Source organism: Onychostoma macrolepis, chromosome 01 (assembly GCF_012432095.1).
Source record: "Onychostoma macrolepis isolate SWU-2019 chromosome 01, ASM1243209v1, whole genome shotgun sequence".
NCBI classification, from domain to species: domain Eukaryota; kingdom Metazoa; phylum Chordata; class Actinopteri; order Cypriniformes; family Cyprinidae; genus Onychostoma; species Onychostoma macrolepis.
The window spans coordinates 43,859,402-43,876,251 of record NC_081155.1 but is presented as its reverse complement, the minus strand read 5'-3'; the positions used below and the strand labels follow the sequence as shown (position 1 = coordinate 43,876,251).

Genomic DNA, 16,850 nt, shown 5'->3' with positions numbered 1-16,850 from the left:
CAGACGGTTTCCCACGAGTGGCACAGCAAAAGAAACAATGAATACGATGTAGAATACAAAACATGTAGAGAAGATAGCAATACAGATGAATTATTAAATTAATAGTATACTAAGACATCATTAGAGAGATAAATCAATACGAAGATAATGGGCCTCATTCATGAAATACAAGCCATGTGCACCAAATAAAAGCAACCAAAAGTCAATTATTTTCCATAAGGGTTTGTAATTTTCCAGCAATATTAGTGACAGACTCTTTATTATATGTTTTATTAGTTTTTTTTTTTTTTTAAACAAAATCAATACTTTTATTCAACAAGGGTAGATTAAATTGATCAAAAGGCACAGTAAAGACATTTATGATGTTACAAAAGATTTCTATTTCAAATAAATGCGGTTCTTTTGAACTTTATATTCATTAAAGAATCCTGAAAAATAAAATGTATACAGTTTCCGCAAAAATATGAAGCAGCACAACTGTTTTCAACACTGATAATAATATTTCCCAATTATACTGTTTTTACTGTATTTTTGAAACAAATAAGTGCAGCATAGCTCAGCATAATAGACTTCTTTTAAAAATCTTTGCAACCCCAAACTTTTGAACGGCAGTGTATGAATTAATATGAAATCAATAGGCAAAATGTGTGTGTAATGTCAATGTTGAAATGTCAATGAAAGGACCCAGTTGTTCTTTGTCTGTGTTTGTGCTGCAGTGTTTAGAATAGTTTGTAATGTAGCTTGAGTTTGGTTGGAATACAAGACAGGAAAGTATAACACTTGACTGTTTTAATATTAACAAAACATACATCAATCTATCATTTCCATGCTCCAGAGGGGAACAATGTTTATTTAAAGAAGAAAAGCCCAACAGGGAGCTCAAAATTCGCATTTGGATCAAACTTTATACAGTGTTTTTAATAATGAGGGTCTTGGTATTCAGGGCAAAATATTTGAACATGGTGAATATAACTTCTCATCATAATAGCGTCCTTTATTGTTCTTGTGTTTATTTAAACTGATTTTTGTGGTGTTCGTGTTATTATGCTCACAATACCTAACATGTTTGCCAGTATGGTTGGAATTACTTGCTGTAAATATAAAAATGCAAAGCTGAATTTTCAGCATCATTACTCCAGTCTTCAGTGTCACATGATCCTTCAGAAATCATTCATATTCAGAAATCATTCAGAAATCATATGCTAATTTGCAGCTCAAAAAACATTCACTATGATTAGCAATGTTGAAAACAATTGTGCTGCTTCATATTGTGGGGAAATGTGAAAAGTTGTGTCTCTAAGTTTATGCCCTTTAAAGCACTGCTTGTAACAAATCCATCACCTTCAACAATACATTTCAAAACAATTACTGTTGGACACATTTTTTTGGTCTGCATAAACATGAAGATGGATTACTTTGACCTTTACTCCACATATTTGAAAAATATGTAGCTGTGCACATCAGTTATTATCATATTAGCTGATCAAAAGACATACTTTTCTACTAGACAGACAGGATCTAAACCTATTTAAATCTGCCTCAAGGGCCAGTCCACTTCTGTAGTTGATCAATTAAAGTAGTAGTTCTCCAAAAATGAAAATTTGCTAAAACTTTACCCACCCTCAGGCCATCTAAGATTAGGATGAGTGTTTCTATTCATTAGATTTGGAGAAATCTATCATTCCATCACTTGCTCACCAATGGATGCTCTGCAGTGAATGGGTGCCGTCAGAATGAGAGTCCAAACAGCTGATAAAAACATCACAATAATCCACACCACTCCAGTCCATCAGTTAATGTCTTGAGAAGCCAAAAGCTAATGCTGCCTTCACGTGCTATCAGAATTATCGTAAATATGAGTTTCCTAATCGGAAATTGGACGTACTACTGGGAAATTCGGAAATAATTTTGATACCAGAGTTTTGGAGTTGGGCGGGTCATAAACTTTAAACGTGGTGGAGGGGACAACCATTGCTGCTGTCAATACTGTTCTCACAACAACTACATCCCTTTGTCTTATCGCTAAAGTATTGTATTTAAAGGCTAGATATGAACGATCATGCGAAGCATATCGTATGTTTTATAAGCATTGAAATAAGCATGTATTTGGCCGAAATTCCAGAATTCTCAGCAAACTGCATGGGAATGTCTATGGTTGTCAACCAATGGGATGCTACATTTGATTCTTTCCGACATTAAAGCACTTGAATATGACAAGCTCGTAATCACAACTTCATAAGTGGGAAATAGGAAATTTCCGATAGCACGTGAAGGAAGCATAAGAAACAAGAAACAAATCTATCATTAAGGCATTTAACTCCAAAGTAAGTCCATAATCCATAATGACGCTTCCTCCAGTGAAAAAGTCGTCTGGTCTGAATCTGGATAGAAATATGCACAGATCAAGCACTGTTTACAAGCCACAACAGTCCAAAACAGATCTAAACAAATATGTTGGTGGATTTTTATGTGAGAGGACAACAGGAGGTGCATTTTTAAACACTGGAGGGAAGCGTCCTCCATTCGCTGCAGAGGATCCATTGCTGAGCAAGTGATGGAATGATACATTTCTCCAAATCTGATCCAATGAAGAAACAAACTCATCTAACAAATAGACACTTTTCATGTTTGGGTGAAATACCCCTTAAAGTGTTTTGATCAACAGTGTTGAAAGCTGTAAAGGGAAACCAGATAATTTAGTCAACGCTGTAACGTTCACAACAAAGCAGTTGTTTTCTCTTCTCACATGCTTAACTGCTACTGTTTTGCTAGCAAAAGTGTCTGTAATTAAAACGTTCAGCTAAATGTTAAAGCTCTGCGCTGATATACGAGCGTCCACAGTGACAGGCACTAAAAAGAAAGAGGCTACATCACTAGCAGCTCATCCTGTTGGAGTTGGCTTTCAGCTCTTGGCAGGGAACGTCAAGGAGACGGGCTGTAAAAAGCGTTGAATTAATGCGGAGGGTCGGCCTTAGCAGTGTCACTCGGTTCACTGGCGCTTTCATGAGAAAGCAGATGACTAGACAGTGCAATGTGAGGACCGTCTCATCTGGATACATGCGTGTGTTTATGGAGGAGTTTTGACATTGTGATGGCAACTTGCGAAGTTCTGCTCTTAATTGGGACGTCCAGTGGCTGCTGTGTTCATTTCAGGAGTTTGATCATAAAATCAAGAAGAGTGCCAAGAAGAAAATAGTTTTGCTGTGGTATTTTCATTCTAAACACACTGGAAACTCAAATAAATATATAGAAGTCATGCGGATATGATCCTGATTAAGTTAAGGGTTTGGGGTTAGTATGATTTTTAAAGTCTTTTCTGGTCACCAAGGCTGGATTTTTTTTATTTAAAAAATACCATAAAAAATAGGAATATTGTGAAATATTATTATTATTTAGATAACAGTTTTCTGTTTTAATATATTTTAAAATGTAATGTATTCCTGCAATGCAAAGGATTTTCAGCAGCAAAACAATTTTCAGCAGCCATTACTCTGAAACCATGACACTTTTTCGGGATTGTTTGCTGTATATATAATATATATGTGTTTTAAGATATATATGAATGTATTTTTTTGTTTTGTTTTTTTGAAATACAAATACATTTAATATTATTTACATTACATTTGCATACTTTTATCCAAAGCACCAAGGGTGTTTATATACAAATATACAAATCGGAAACTATATCGTTTATATAATTTTGTATATTGTACTGTATATGTGACCCTGGACAACAAAACCAGTCATAAGGGTGATTTTTTTTTAAATTAGATGTATGCATCATCTGAAAGCTGACTAAGCTTTCCATTGATGTATGGTCTGTTAGGATAGGAGAATCTTTGGCTGAGATACAACTAATTGAAAATCTAGAATCTGAGGGTGCAAAAAAATCAAAATACTGAGAATACTGACACGCCTTTAAAGCTGTCTAAGTGAAGTTCTTAGCAATGCATATTGCTAATCAAAAATTAAGTTTTGATATATTTATGGTAGGAAATGTACAACATATATTCATGGAACATGATATCTGCTTAATATCCTAATGATTTTTGGCATTAACCAAAAAAAAAAAGTAAAAAAAAAAGATAATTTTGACCCATACAATGTATTGTTGGCTATTGCTACAAATATACCCATGCGACTTATGACTGGTTATGTGGCCTAGGGTCACATATAACAAAAAGAAAACAAGTAGATAGAATAGAAACAGAATAGAGAGTGTAAAACAGTTGGTGTAGCAATTATTTACAAAGAAACCGCAAGTAACACTGAATTAAAAGTGAAATTTTAAAGTAGAAGTAAAGCATAATCTTTATTTACAACTTTGAAAAATATTTTTTTTTTACAGTGCACATTCCATATAGTCTCGTTAATGAGTTCAAAAAATCTATTTACTACAAAAACTGTAGTAGAATCCAGTTTAAAATGATTTTAGATGGCATTTAGCATGTCACACCACAGGACATGTCAAGTATTTCATGTCAAAACCCACATGCAAACAAACTCGGTTGGAGACCAATTGATTTCTGATGAGCAGATATCATAGCTCAGTATTTTATCAGTCGAATATCGTCTCGGATGAAATGCCACTCGCATGCTGTTTGTGTACAGAACGCCAGGGGACGTTTTCCTGACTGCGAATAACACAAAACAGTGAAACATCACGCTGCGTAATCCCCCATCCAATTAGCCAAATCCACTCCACACGTCTAATCTATAGCAGCATGAGAGGAGCGCATTAACACGACGCCGCTCGTTCCCTTAGGGAGGAAGGAGTGCGAGAACAAGTAGCCCTAATGAGGAGCTCTGACCTATACGAGGCTCAGATCTTCACATGGCTCGGCCTGCTAACGGTGGTCCCCCGATCTTCACAAGGAATGCTTCAGGGGACGTGATTCGCCAGCCATTTGATCAGACGCTAAGAGGGGTCACCGAAGCCGGCCCCACATGAAGCGGCGAGGGCGCATTTGGTATGCGGAGCCGAGAGCGAGCAGCTTGCATGACTGGTTCAACTGGCATTTGACATCACTTCCAAGATCTCGGGCTTCGGGGAAGGGAGAGCTGGAGACACAAGAGACGAGGCTGTAAACTTGGTTTTCACTGTTACAGAAGTCGGCAGGGCCTTTTAACTCTGTTGTAAATACTTAGTTAGGGTCAACTCGTGAAGTACTGCTCGCAACCCATTTTACTCGTGCCGTGTGATGTATTTTCGAGTGAAAATGGATATTAAATGGGTAAAAATGGGATGTAATTTTAATCTTTTGTTAAATTATGAATGGCTTTAAGGTCACTTTTGATGCATTTAAAGAATCCTTGCAGCATAAAAGTATAAATTTATATATATATAAAAAAAAAAGTTACTCACCCAAGACAAAATCTAAATTACATTTAGGTTTTGCCATTAAGTATAAAAAATATGTAAGGACCCATAAAAGCCTTAAGTGGTTTATTGATATGCCTGGGTTTTTATAATGAGTGTCAATAATGTATATGTCTTTTATAATGTAGTTGTCTTCAGTACAGGACTCTTACCAAACATGTGAATTTCGTTGCAGATTAGACATTGCATGTAAAACATGTAAAACATTGCATGTAATGTAAAACAAGTAATTTCCTGTTGCCAGCAGGTAGTGCTATGATCCCTGTTGAAAAAAAAAACAGCATATGCTGGTTAGGTAGGTTTTGAAGCATGGATGCTGGTTTGAGCTGGTTTAAACTGGTCTTTAGCTGGTCATGTGCTGGTCCTATTCTGGTCCTAAGACACTAGTTCCTGCTCAGGACCAGCACGTGACCAGCTGAGGACCAGCTCAAACCAGCATCCATGCTTCAAAACCTACCTAACCAGCATATGCTGGTTTTTCAACAGGGATTATAACTGAAAATTGGCCTAGAGATGTGTTCAGGCCAGGACTCTTATCAAACATGTGAAGTTTGAGGCAGATCAGACATTGTGTGGCTGAGTTACAACAACTTCCTCCTTCATGGCATTAATAGCATGCATTAGCATTTAGTAAGTGTGTCTAGCATGTTTCTAGCATGTTTAAAACAAAATGGTATATTTTGCTGTGCTTTTAATAGTGCATCACAGTGTTAAACGTTACTTCCCGTTGCCAGCAGATTGCGCTATAACTATAACGGAATATGGACATGTAGATGTCTTCAAGCCAGGACTCTTATCAAACATGTGAAGTTTGGGGCAGATTGGACATTGTATGCATGAGTTACAACAACTTCCTATTTCATGGCATTAACAGCATGCTTTAGCACTTAGTGTTGCTTACATGTTTGAGCATGTTTTAGCATGTTTAACACTCAATGGCTTATTTTAGTGTGTTGCTAATAGTGCATCACAGTGTTAAATGTCACTCAGTAGATGGCACTATGACTTTAACTGAATGTTGGCATGTAGAAGTGTTCAGGCCAGGACTCTTCTCAAACGTGAATTTTGGGGCAGATTGGACACGATATGCCTGAGTTACAGCATGCTTTAGCACTTAGCGAAGTGTTGCTAGCACGCATTACCATATTTGTAGCATGTTGCATGTTAAGTTTGGGGCAGATTGGTCATTGCGTGCCTGAGTTACAGCAAGTTCCCTTTTTCACTGCATTAATAGCATGCTTTAACACTTAGCTAAGTGTTGCTAGCAAGTTTTAGTATGTTTCTAGCATGTTGCCAGCCTATTTAACACTTGCTGATGCTTTTAATATGTCGCTAGGTGTCCATAACAGTGTTAAACATGTCACTTCCTGGCACTATGACTATAACTGAATATGGGTGTGGACATGTGTTCAGGACATGGCTGTTATGCAATATGTGAAGTTTGGGGAAGATCGGACAAGTTTGCCTGAGTTACAGCAACTTCCTGTTTCATGGCGAAACATCAAATTTTGTCAGGCCGCTAGGGACACGCCCTTTGACGAAAACTCAAGATCTTCACAATTTAGCGTTGCAAAGGCCTTATGAACACACTCACCAAATTTGAAGATGATCCGATTAAAACTGTAGGAGTTCGTTAAAGTATGAGGCCTGAAAATGTCAAAAACTGCATAACAATCATAGAGGTAATTAAAAATAGCTTCCTGTTGGGTTTCGGATGTTGTACCAGGTTACTTTTTTGTAGGTATTGGTGTGTTACATATGTCTACCGAGTTTCGTACACATACGTGAAACATAGCTCGAGGGGCACTTTGTTGAAATTTATAGGTGGCGCTATCGAGCCATTTTACCACACCCACCTCTCAGACCTATATCAGATGTAAATTGTCGACTGTTCTGACGCGTGTGCAAAGTTTTGTGAGTTTTCAAGCATGTTTAGGCCCTCAAAAATGTGATTCATTTTGGAGAAGAAGAAGAAGAAGAAACGGAGCAATTCCAATAGGGTCCTCACACTGCAGTGCTCGGGCCCTAATAATGTGCATTAGCATGCCACAGCAAACAGAGAAAACATAAAATTATACTGACTCTCCAGTAACAATTGCAATAACATCAGAAAATATCTTGTCCATTTTACTGCACTGAAATCATCTGAACAATTCTTCAACATAGCAATCATTTCAAAAGGTTCTTTTGTTTGCTATGATTATGGCCTGCCCTTTGCAGTCTTCTCCGTAATGAATTTTCCTGTTATTCTAGTCATGCAATCTTTAACGTATCATTACGTAGGCATGGACCTCATTGCATAGAAAAAAAAAAAACTCAACTGGGAATAAAATCATTATAAATTGGGACATGTCATCTCCTAAACTTTCTAATAGAGGGCAGTTGCAGGGGAATTTTGAAGGTTGAAAGTCGCATGTAGACCTGGCCAGCAATGATGGGTCCTGCTTGTATTCCCCAGTGAGCTGGAGAACTATCAGGTCTAAATGGTGCCGAGCACATTTAGTACCACTATGATGGATTGTACCCACCAAACATTTCCTCCTATTTTAAGTGAAAAGGAGTCCAGAGGCTAAACTGCTGTTACAGGCACATTTATATCCATTTGATATAAAACAGACAGTTCTGACCCTCTATTCTTATGACATATGTTCAAAAACATAAAACGGCAAATGTGCACCAATTTAAGTTATATAGCCAGAGCTCCAAAAAATAAATACACTGAAGATTTGATATTGTTATTATGAAAAGCATAAAAATAAAATAATTTATTAATTAAAAATGATTGTGTAAACGTACAGAATTATCGATTGATCATCTCGAATAATTATCTCAAATCAAAATTATAATTACAGAAAAATAGCAAACATGTTGAATTATATCATTAAATGCACCAGATAGCATATTTTTTCACAATCCACTGTTGTTGTATTGTTAATAAAACTATTTATTTGTTTAAACAGTTCTGTATTTAATCACATTTTCATTGTATAGATGCGATAAACCACTGGAGGCCGAATAATAGGGGTTTTTTTTGTTTGTTTTTTTACCATGGGTTTTGGTCGTTCTGCTTTGTTTACCATGGTAAAAAAAAAGTTTTAGCTTACTCTACCATACCAGCTAATTTTGATTTAGCAAAGAACAGACTTGTAGTTGAATTAATTACACTATATTAAATGGAAAATGAATCAATGTATGGCTTTTTCCTCTGCTCTGAATAGATACCGCCATATTTTGGAGTGTTTTTGAACTGGCGCAGTAATTACAGCTACACATTCACTGAAAATAAGGATGCTTTTCCACGGATAACACAATGACGTCTCAGCTGTTGTTGTTTTCTAGACTGTTACAGAAATGTTTTCTAAATGAGTGCTACGACTGAATATTACACTGTCTTTTCCCACTTTTTGACTGCAAATACATTCACTCACCCTCAAGACATTCCAAACCTGTATGACTTGATTTTTTTCCACATAATAAGAAATAAAAGCATAAGGGTTTAGAATGACATGTGGATGAATAAAAGATGACAGTTTTTTTTATTTTAGGCTTTGAAGTATTTCTTTAAACCTCTCTAATGCTTTAGCCCAGAACATCACGTCATCGAGGAGCTACAGATTTGCTGGGAACCCACGTGTGGAGCCGTGGCACATGTAGGGAATGATGCCCAGCGCTCGGACTCTGCTGTCTGGCTGTTGTCGAGCTCAGACGAGTGTTGAGCAATGAGGCCCAAGCGAATAGCAGTTCTGCCCTTAACTCATCCCTTCTGGCAGGCCTGTGTGCTAATGATCTGTGTGGCCAAACGGTTAGACGATCCGCAGCCTGTCCCAGCGCGCAACGCTTGCCCAATATACAGCCACTCACTTACCGCTAACATAAGGCTTCTCTTAATACACAGCATGTATTTTAATACACCTTTGAAACATGAGTTGGTTTATTTATTTATATGCGTGCTCTTGGCACGCTCTCTGCTGTCTGGGGAGTCTTTCTATATCGCTCTCTCTCGCTTGCTTGCTCGCTCTCTCTCAGAGGTGCAGCAGCATCTAGTGGTCTTGCTAGAAAGAAATGTTTGCGTGAATGAAAAGCATTTTTCTCACCTTTGCCTCAGTTATGCAACGTCTTGCAAAAAGGAAGCTGCTGAATAGTAGTTTTTTTTTAATTTGTTTGTTTGTTTGTTTGTTTTCTCTAATCTGTTGTGCAAATCAAAATGCTTTGTTTGATTTTGTTCTGGGCACATGCAAATAAAAAATATATAGTTGCATGTATTGACGAAGCATGAGCAGAACAAATATCTGTGTAAATTTATGCATGAATCGAAACTGGATGGATGCAATAAAGTATTGCAAGAATTTACGGAAACATAGTTGCAAAACTACAAACGATTTACGCAATGTCAATTTATGGTTTTACGACTGATTAGCACAACTCTAAAACAATGCAGCTCACGCAGAGTGCAACAATTTATGTAAGAAAGTTTTACGAACAATCTATGTAAAATGCTTTTCGCACCAATGACAATAATTATAATGATATAGTTTTAAAAGTAGATCTGAATGTAAAAGCATAGCAGAGTTCATATGATAAAGGCACAGAGGAACAATATCTTTGGAATCATGATTTTTTTCCAGCTGATTAATAATTAAAACATTGACAGCCAATCAGAATCCATTCTTTAAATTGCTTTAAAGAGCTAGAGCATTTAAAGCGACAGGCGACAAAAGTGCAGCATGTTGTAATAATAAACAGAACAATATTGTGCGTTGGTGCACAATATAGTTATTGTTATAGTTATTGTCTTGGTGTGAACGGGTCTTTTTGACAGGTTATGCAATTAGCTAAGCATTAAAATGTTTGATGTAATTTGCACAGAATTTGTTTGTATGAGAATCCAACTCATTTAAACAGAAATTTAATTTCAGTTGTCCTTTATGCGTGAGGCCCAGAAATTTAATTTACAGTTTGTGTGAAATATTGTAAGTAACATTTACGTATATATTTTGGTACAATTTTTTATTTTTATTACAAAATGTTTTAATGATTACTGTAAAATGATTTGTCATTTATTTTATTTCTTTTTCAGTTTTTATCATTTTTCTTTTTATTTATTTTTATTACAAAATATGTTTAAGTATTACTATAAAAGCAAAATATTCATAAGAATTTTTTTGTAATTTTGTTAAAAAAAATAGTTGTCATCGTATTTACTTATTTTTACTACAAAATATGTTTATTACTGTAAAATCAGAAATGATTCGTGAGAAGAGTCCATTCTGTCATTTTAATTCCTTTTTTATAACTTGCTGTTGACTTGACTTTATTTGTTACATAAGGTTCATCTAAATCCCTTACGTACTGTATCTAACAAAAAAAAACATCATCTCAGCCGCCTTTTCTGTACATTCCGCTGTTGTGTGTTTATCTCGACACCCTCCTAAAGCATCCATGCTAAGGTGTTAATATCAGCATCCAGCCTAACAGCTTATGAATGCTAACCAAAAGCTCGGTGTGAAAGCGCTCCAGATCTCTGCAGCCCGTGCTCACAGATTAGCACTTCAAAAAGGGCAAAGCGGTCTCCAACTCTGACACGCCGTCAATACACATTCTTTAATGTCGTGCCTCTGGCTGTTGCTGTTGACTTGGGCAGATAACCTCGGCATCGTTTAGCGCAGCTTATTTCTGCAGAACGTGACATCCGGCACCTTTTAATCCCATTATATCATTATTATTTGTCAGAAACCTAATATACTCATATGATGACACATACAGGATGTGTACAGGTTTCCTGTGCCAACAAGAATTAATGTCACTTTGCTTGAGGTATTTATGGCGAATTGCGTAATGATTCTTCCAGGGCTCTGGTGCTCATACATGTCTAATATCAGAAAATAACTCAAAAAACAACCCCAAGTCAAGGATTCAACGTAAGCTGCATTCAACATAATTCAAAAATACAGCAGCAAATTCCTCCCTATAATGAAGTAAAACCATTTCCTTCCAGTATTTTCATCTTATTTTCCAATAAAAATATAAGTATTCAAGATCAATTTACTTGAGAAATAAAAACATGTATATCTAGTTCACCCAAAAATGAAAATTTGCTGAATATTTACTCACCCTCAGGCCGTCTAAGATATAAATGAGTTTGTTTCTTAATTTTGAGAAATGTATCATTCCATCACTTGCTCACCAATGGATCCTCTGCAGTGAATGGGTGCCATCAGAATGAGAGTCCAAACATCTAATAGAAACATCACAATAATCCACAAGTACTCCACACCACTCCAGTCCAGCAATTAATGTATTGTGAAGTGAAAAGCTACGTGTTTAGAATGAACAAACCCATCATTAATAATTTTTTGAATATGAGTCCATAATCCATAAAAACGCTTCTTCCAGTGAAAAAGTCCATCTCCTGTTGTCTCTCACATCAAAATTCACACACATATTTGTTTAGAGCTGTTTTGGCTTGTAAATGGGGCTTGATCTGTGCAGATTTCTCTCCTGATTCAGACCATATGACTTTTTCACTGGAGAAAACAACATTATAGATAGAGGACTCATATTTTAGCAATGGTTTGAAGTCATTAAGAGAAACGTCTTAATGATGGATTTGTTTCTTACAAACATGCAGCTTTTGGCTTCACAAGACATGAGTGAGTGATGTGGATTATTGTGATGTTTTTATCAGCTGTTTGGACCCTCATTCTGACGGCACCCATTCACTGGATCCATTGGTGAACAAGTCATGCAATGCTACGTTTCTCAAAATCTGTTCTGATTAAGAAACAAACATAAATGATAACTATAAAATTTTAAAAACATTCTCATCATTCTGGGATTTTTATAGAGTGCTAAATCAGTGGAGAATTGGGCTTAACCCCTGACATGAGTCACATGAGAAGGCTTTCAATATTTCCTACGATTTGTGTAGCATATACAGTATCTCCCATCAGATCAGTCAGAACCCTGCACTGATAAGCATCAATCTGTTTGCTTTCTGGAGTGCGGTGCACTTCATTAATAAAATCAATCTGCACACGTCTGAGGCTCTGGGCTCAGATCTGGTGATGGCGAGAAGGCGAGATTTTATCGATGACTCGCTGTAATGTCTCGGCACGAGCTAATTTTCTCTTGCACAAAAGGCAGTAAGAGTATAATGCAGATAAATAATAGAGTACACCTTTGGTTGAGTGAAGACCGTCTGGGGCCATTTTACTTTGACCTATAAGGTACACCTTATACAAAGGGGAATATACAAGTATATTATCTACTAAACCCTTAATGGGAATCTTTTAAAGGAATCTATTAAACTCTGATAGACTTCTCTAACAACACTGAAGCGGTTCTCTTCTGTGAAAAACTTGTGCCATGATGCTATGCATGCCAGTTTTATTTTTATTTTATTTGTTTTATTTTATTTTTATTTTATTTGGTATTAGTTTGTTTAATAGTCCATCTGGGAAAAATCAAAAATCACTTATGTAATGGCATAGTCTCTTCATTAAGCCACATAATTTGAAGAATTGTTTCTGTCTTAGCACAAAAGTTGCAGTTATGAAACAAATTGTATTATTCAAGCAATTCAACATAAGCAAGAGCATTTGTACTATACAGAAGATCAGTAAACAATAAGTTGAATAACTTAGTTCTGACACAATATTGCCAGTTAGTTTTGATTCTTGCTCCACCAAGGAAAATGAAATGATTTGAGCATTTTTTAGATTCGACGACTCACTTGTAAAGACAGCCATTTGTTTTGTCCCTGAGTAAATCCATGCTCAAAAATGCTTTAGTTCCTGCTTTGCTCCTGAATAAATCAGTGCTTTGAATGAATCGACTGAATGAACGATTCAATGACTCGCTCATAATGAAACCCAGTTGTTTTAGCCCAGTGAATCCGTGTTCATGGATGCTTCAGGTCATCGGTTAAATGAATGCTTCAGTTAGACACTTGCATGCTTTGTTCCTGAATGAATCAGTGCTTTGAATGAATCAATTGAATGAATGATTCAGTGAGTCACTCAAAAAGGCAGCCGGCTATTTTGGTCCTGTACAAATCTGTTTTCGTAACGAATCAGTTTAGTGAATGCTTCAGTCAGTCACTTACCTGCTTTATTCTCTAATGAATCAATGTTTTAAACAAAAATTGGTTGAGTGAATAGTTTGACAATAAATATGTCTTAATGATGGATTTGTTTCTTACAAACATGCATCTTTTGCTTTTACAAGATGTTAATTGACCTGCTTTGTTCCATAATTAACTAATGTTTTAAACAAATTGGTTGAGTGAATGATTCAACGACACACTAAAAAAAGACAGGTCATAGTTTTGATTGTGTTTTTCAGCAAATCAGTTGAATGAATGAATCACTGACGCACTCAAATATGGTTACTTGCCACCAACTGGTGCAATGATGTAACTCACAGAAAGAGTTGCTGAAAAGACTCCAATGTGATACAAAAGTTGCAACTAACTGTTGTATAGTTATATTTTGTTGGTTGTCGAAATCGTTATCCCAATTTGTAGGTAATAGTAATAGTGAAGCAAGCACTGCTAGCCATTAAATAGTAGAAATATTGTGGATGTCTACAGAGTTGAAGAACAGCACCATTTAATAAGGCATGTTATGAGTGAAACAGACAACCAGTAACGCGTCTAACAATGGACTAGACATTTATAAGCAATTTTTACAGATAAATCTTGGCATAATGCCTGCAAATAAGTCCAATTTCTAAACCTCTCACTATGCCATGGTGGGTTGAGAAGAGATTCCAGCGATCCCGTTCAGTCATTTTGAGAAAATCCGTCCTTCTGGTTGGTACAAAAAATACCAGAACAGCTTAGTGGAGGATTAGACTTGCACCTGGTCCCCAATGAATTATCTAACAGTGTTAAAACTGAAAAAGTGAACGGAATGAGATTTCCATGCAAATTGTTGGCCTCATCTTCCACCTTCTTTATAATAATCCAGACTCAATCCATCCCTCGGTTCAAAATGTGCCTAAATCTTCATTCTCTTGGTGTATTTTAGTCGTCTTGCATATGCTAAACTGACTTTCTGTGCGTGATTCCAGGTGATCGACATTAAGGAGAAACTGAAGGAGTCGAAGAAATTCTGGTCGTCGCTGCCAGACAGCATCTGTGTAGAGGACGAAGTGACTGACCCAGATGAAGAGCAGTGCTGGAACAGTCACACAAAGGGAAGGTACGACGGTCACCTTCAGACACAGATTCCCTTGAGTCGCATTGCAGATTGTTGTGTTTCAATGACACCTTCCACGGTAATTGTTTTAACGATAATAGGTCATAGGAAAATACAAAACACGCTTTTGGCACAATAGAAGGTTGCTGTCTGTCCAAAAAAAGCATATATTGTGTTAACCAACCAACCATGAATAAATAAATAAATAAACAAATAAATAAATAGAATCAGTTTGACTTGAACTCAATTGAATACTGTGCAAATGTTGTATTATCCACTGGTGGTATAAAATATTAAAAATTCAATTCAATTCAATTCAATTCAATTCAATTCCAAATTCAATTCAATTCAATTCAAAATTCAATTCAATTCAAAATTCAATTCAATTCAATTCGTACAATTTTTTTTTTCTTCTTTGGAGTAAATTACATTTAAAAACAAATCTAAAAGAGAACATTTTAAATTGTAAAAATACAATTACTATTTTAATGTTATTTGATTAATTAATTAATTTTTTATTAAATAAAATATCCAGCCTTGGTGAGAGGAAGAGACTTGTTTCATAAATCAATCAATCAATCAATCTGTCAACCTCACCAACCCCACACCTTTGAATGTTTCTGTATTAATTATTAATAATTATTAAATAATTATTCATTATTAAATTAATTATTAATATTAATATATGTGAAGTTGAGATGTTGCATTCATAAACAACTATAGGGTACAATGGGGTAAAAATCGCCTTTGATATTATTTTAATCAAAACCACTTGATGTCACAAAAATGTGGTTTAGCACTTTCCAAAACATCCGCTTTTCAAGATGCACGTGTATATTTATCTGATATTTGACGCGATCGCGCGCAACAGCACAAAGTTGATTCTGTGCTTACTTGATCTAATATTTGATGTTTTTTTAAATGTTGTAAATTTAAGTAGCAAATTAGAATCGCTAAAATTAATGCATATATTTTGAGACAAAGGTCTTCTTTATGATTTTCAGTTTTGTTTAAGATAATTAGAGCAACAGTTTTTAAATAACGGAAGAATATGTAAAAGTATGGTATTTGGGGTAAAAAAGCGCCCCTGCTGTTGGGGCTAAAGGCGCACAGTAATTAACATGATAATTAATAGATGGCTGACTTTTCCATTTGTTGACATGACATGATTAGATTCAGATGGTGAATATCATATATTATGTTGGGTGTCCATATTAGAGATAATCACCATGTTTAGAATGAAACCATCATATTTAAAACAATGATATTAATAATATCATATAAAAAAATTTAAAAATATATTTTTTACTACTGTAAATATATATTAAATTATTATTTGATCTACTTCAATGCTTTCAGAATCTTTACTTATTAAAATGATTTTGTTTCTGTATTTTAAAATATATTTTTATAGTAACATATTTTAATGACAGTATATTTATTGAACAAAAATTAATTATTTTATTTTTCAAAATAAGCAAAAAATAGTACAAACTTTGTTAAAGTGATTGTTTTGAACATGTATTAACTTTGACATTTTTTTTTTTTTTTTTTTTAAAACATTATTTTAGCCGAAGTATTTGTATCAATACCGTGTGCCCCGTGCGTGGGGTAAAAGGCCCCTCTTGCCACCTCATACATTTATAAGATTTTTAAACAAAATAAACAACTTGAATGATTTATTTTCACACAAAATCTGTTGCTCCATTAATGTTCAATACAACGTATATATTTTTCTGCAATTATACATTTTAGGCGCAGTGAATATCACATTTTTTTCTTAAGGTGGGCCTTTAACCCCATTGTACCCTACCACTTTGTGTTTAAAAACAGCCTTTTAATAAGTTCTTCTTTGTCTTGACTTGTTTTGGAACAAGTACACTGTGACAAGCTATCAATGCAATTAATTTTTTTTTTTTTTTTAAATGCTGCAAGACTTAGAAAATACTATGTGAGACAATGAAATGCCCAAAGACAGCAGTTTGCTTGTTACATTAGCGACAGATATATATGGAATAAAAAGCAATAAAAGGCTTTGGATGGATTGACAGGCCTGTGGTTTTACAGTAGTTCATCTCTTCAGTTCATCTCAGTTCTCATGAACACGCCATGATGTCTGTCACTCCGTCTGCCCGCCTTTGACAATAAGCCAGACGGCTTGGCAGAAAACCCATCCGCTTTGCAGTCCTCCACAAGTGATAATATCAGCAGATGGTGCAATATAAGATGTGTTTCATTTTCTTTCCAAGCGGCCTCATCATGTAAATGAC

The 16,850-nt window shown here is 35.5% G+C and overlaps 1 protein-coding gene across 1 annotated transcript in view; it reads left to right on the top strand.

Moving 5' to 3' along the window:
- Positions 1–16,850, top strand: part of gpc6a (glypican 6a) — a 228,894-nt gene that overhangs the window by 203,195 nt on the left and 8,849 nt on the right. Inside the window, exon 8 of the mRNA XM_058789995.1 lies at positions 14,453–14,583. Coding sequence (XP_058645978.1) covers positions 14,453–14,583 — 131 coding nt within the window. The remainder of the gene's footprint in view (positions 1–14,452; positions 14,584–16,850) is intronic.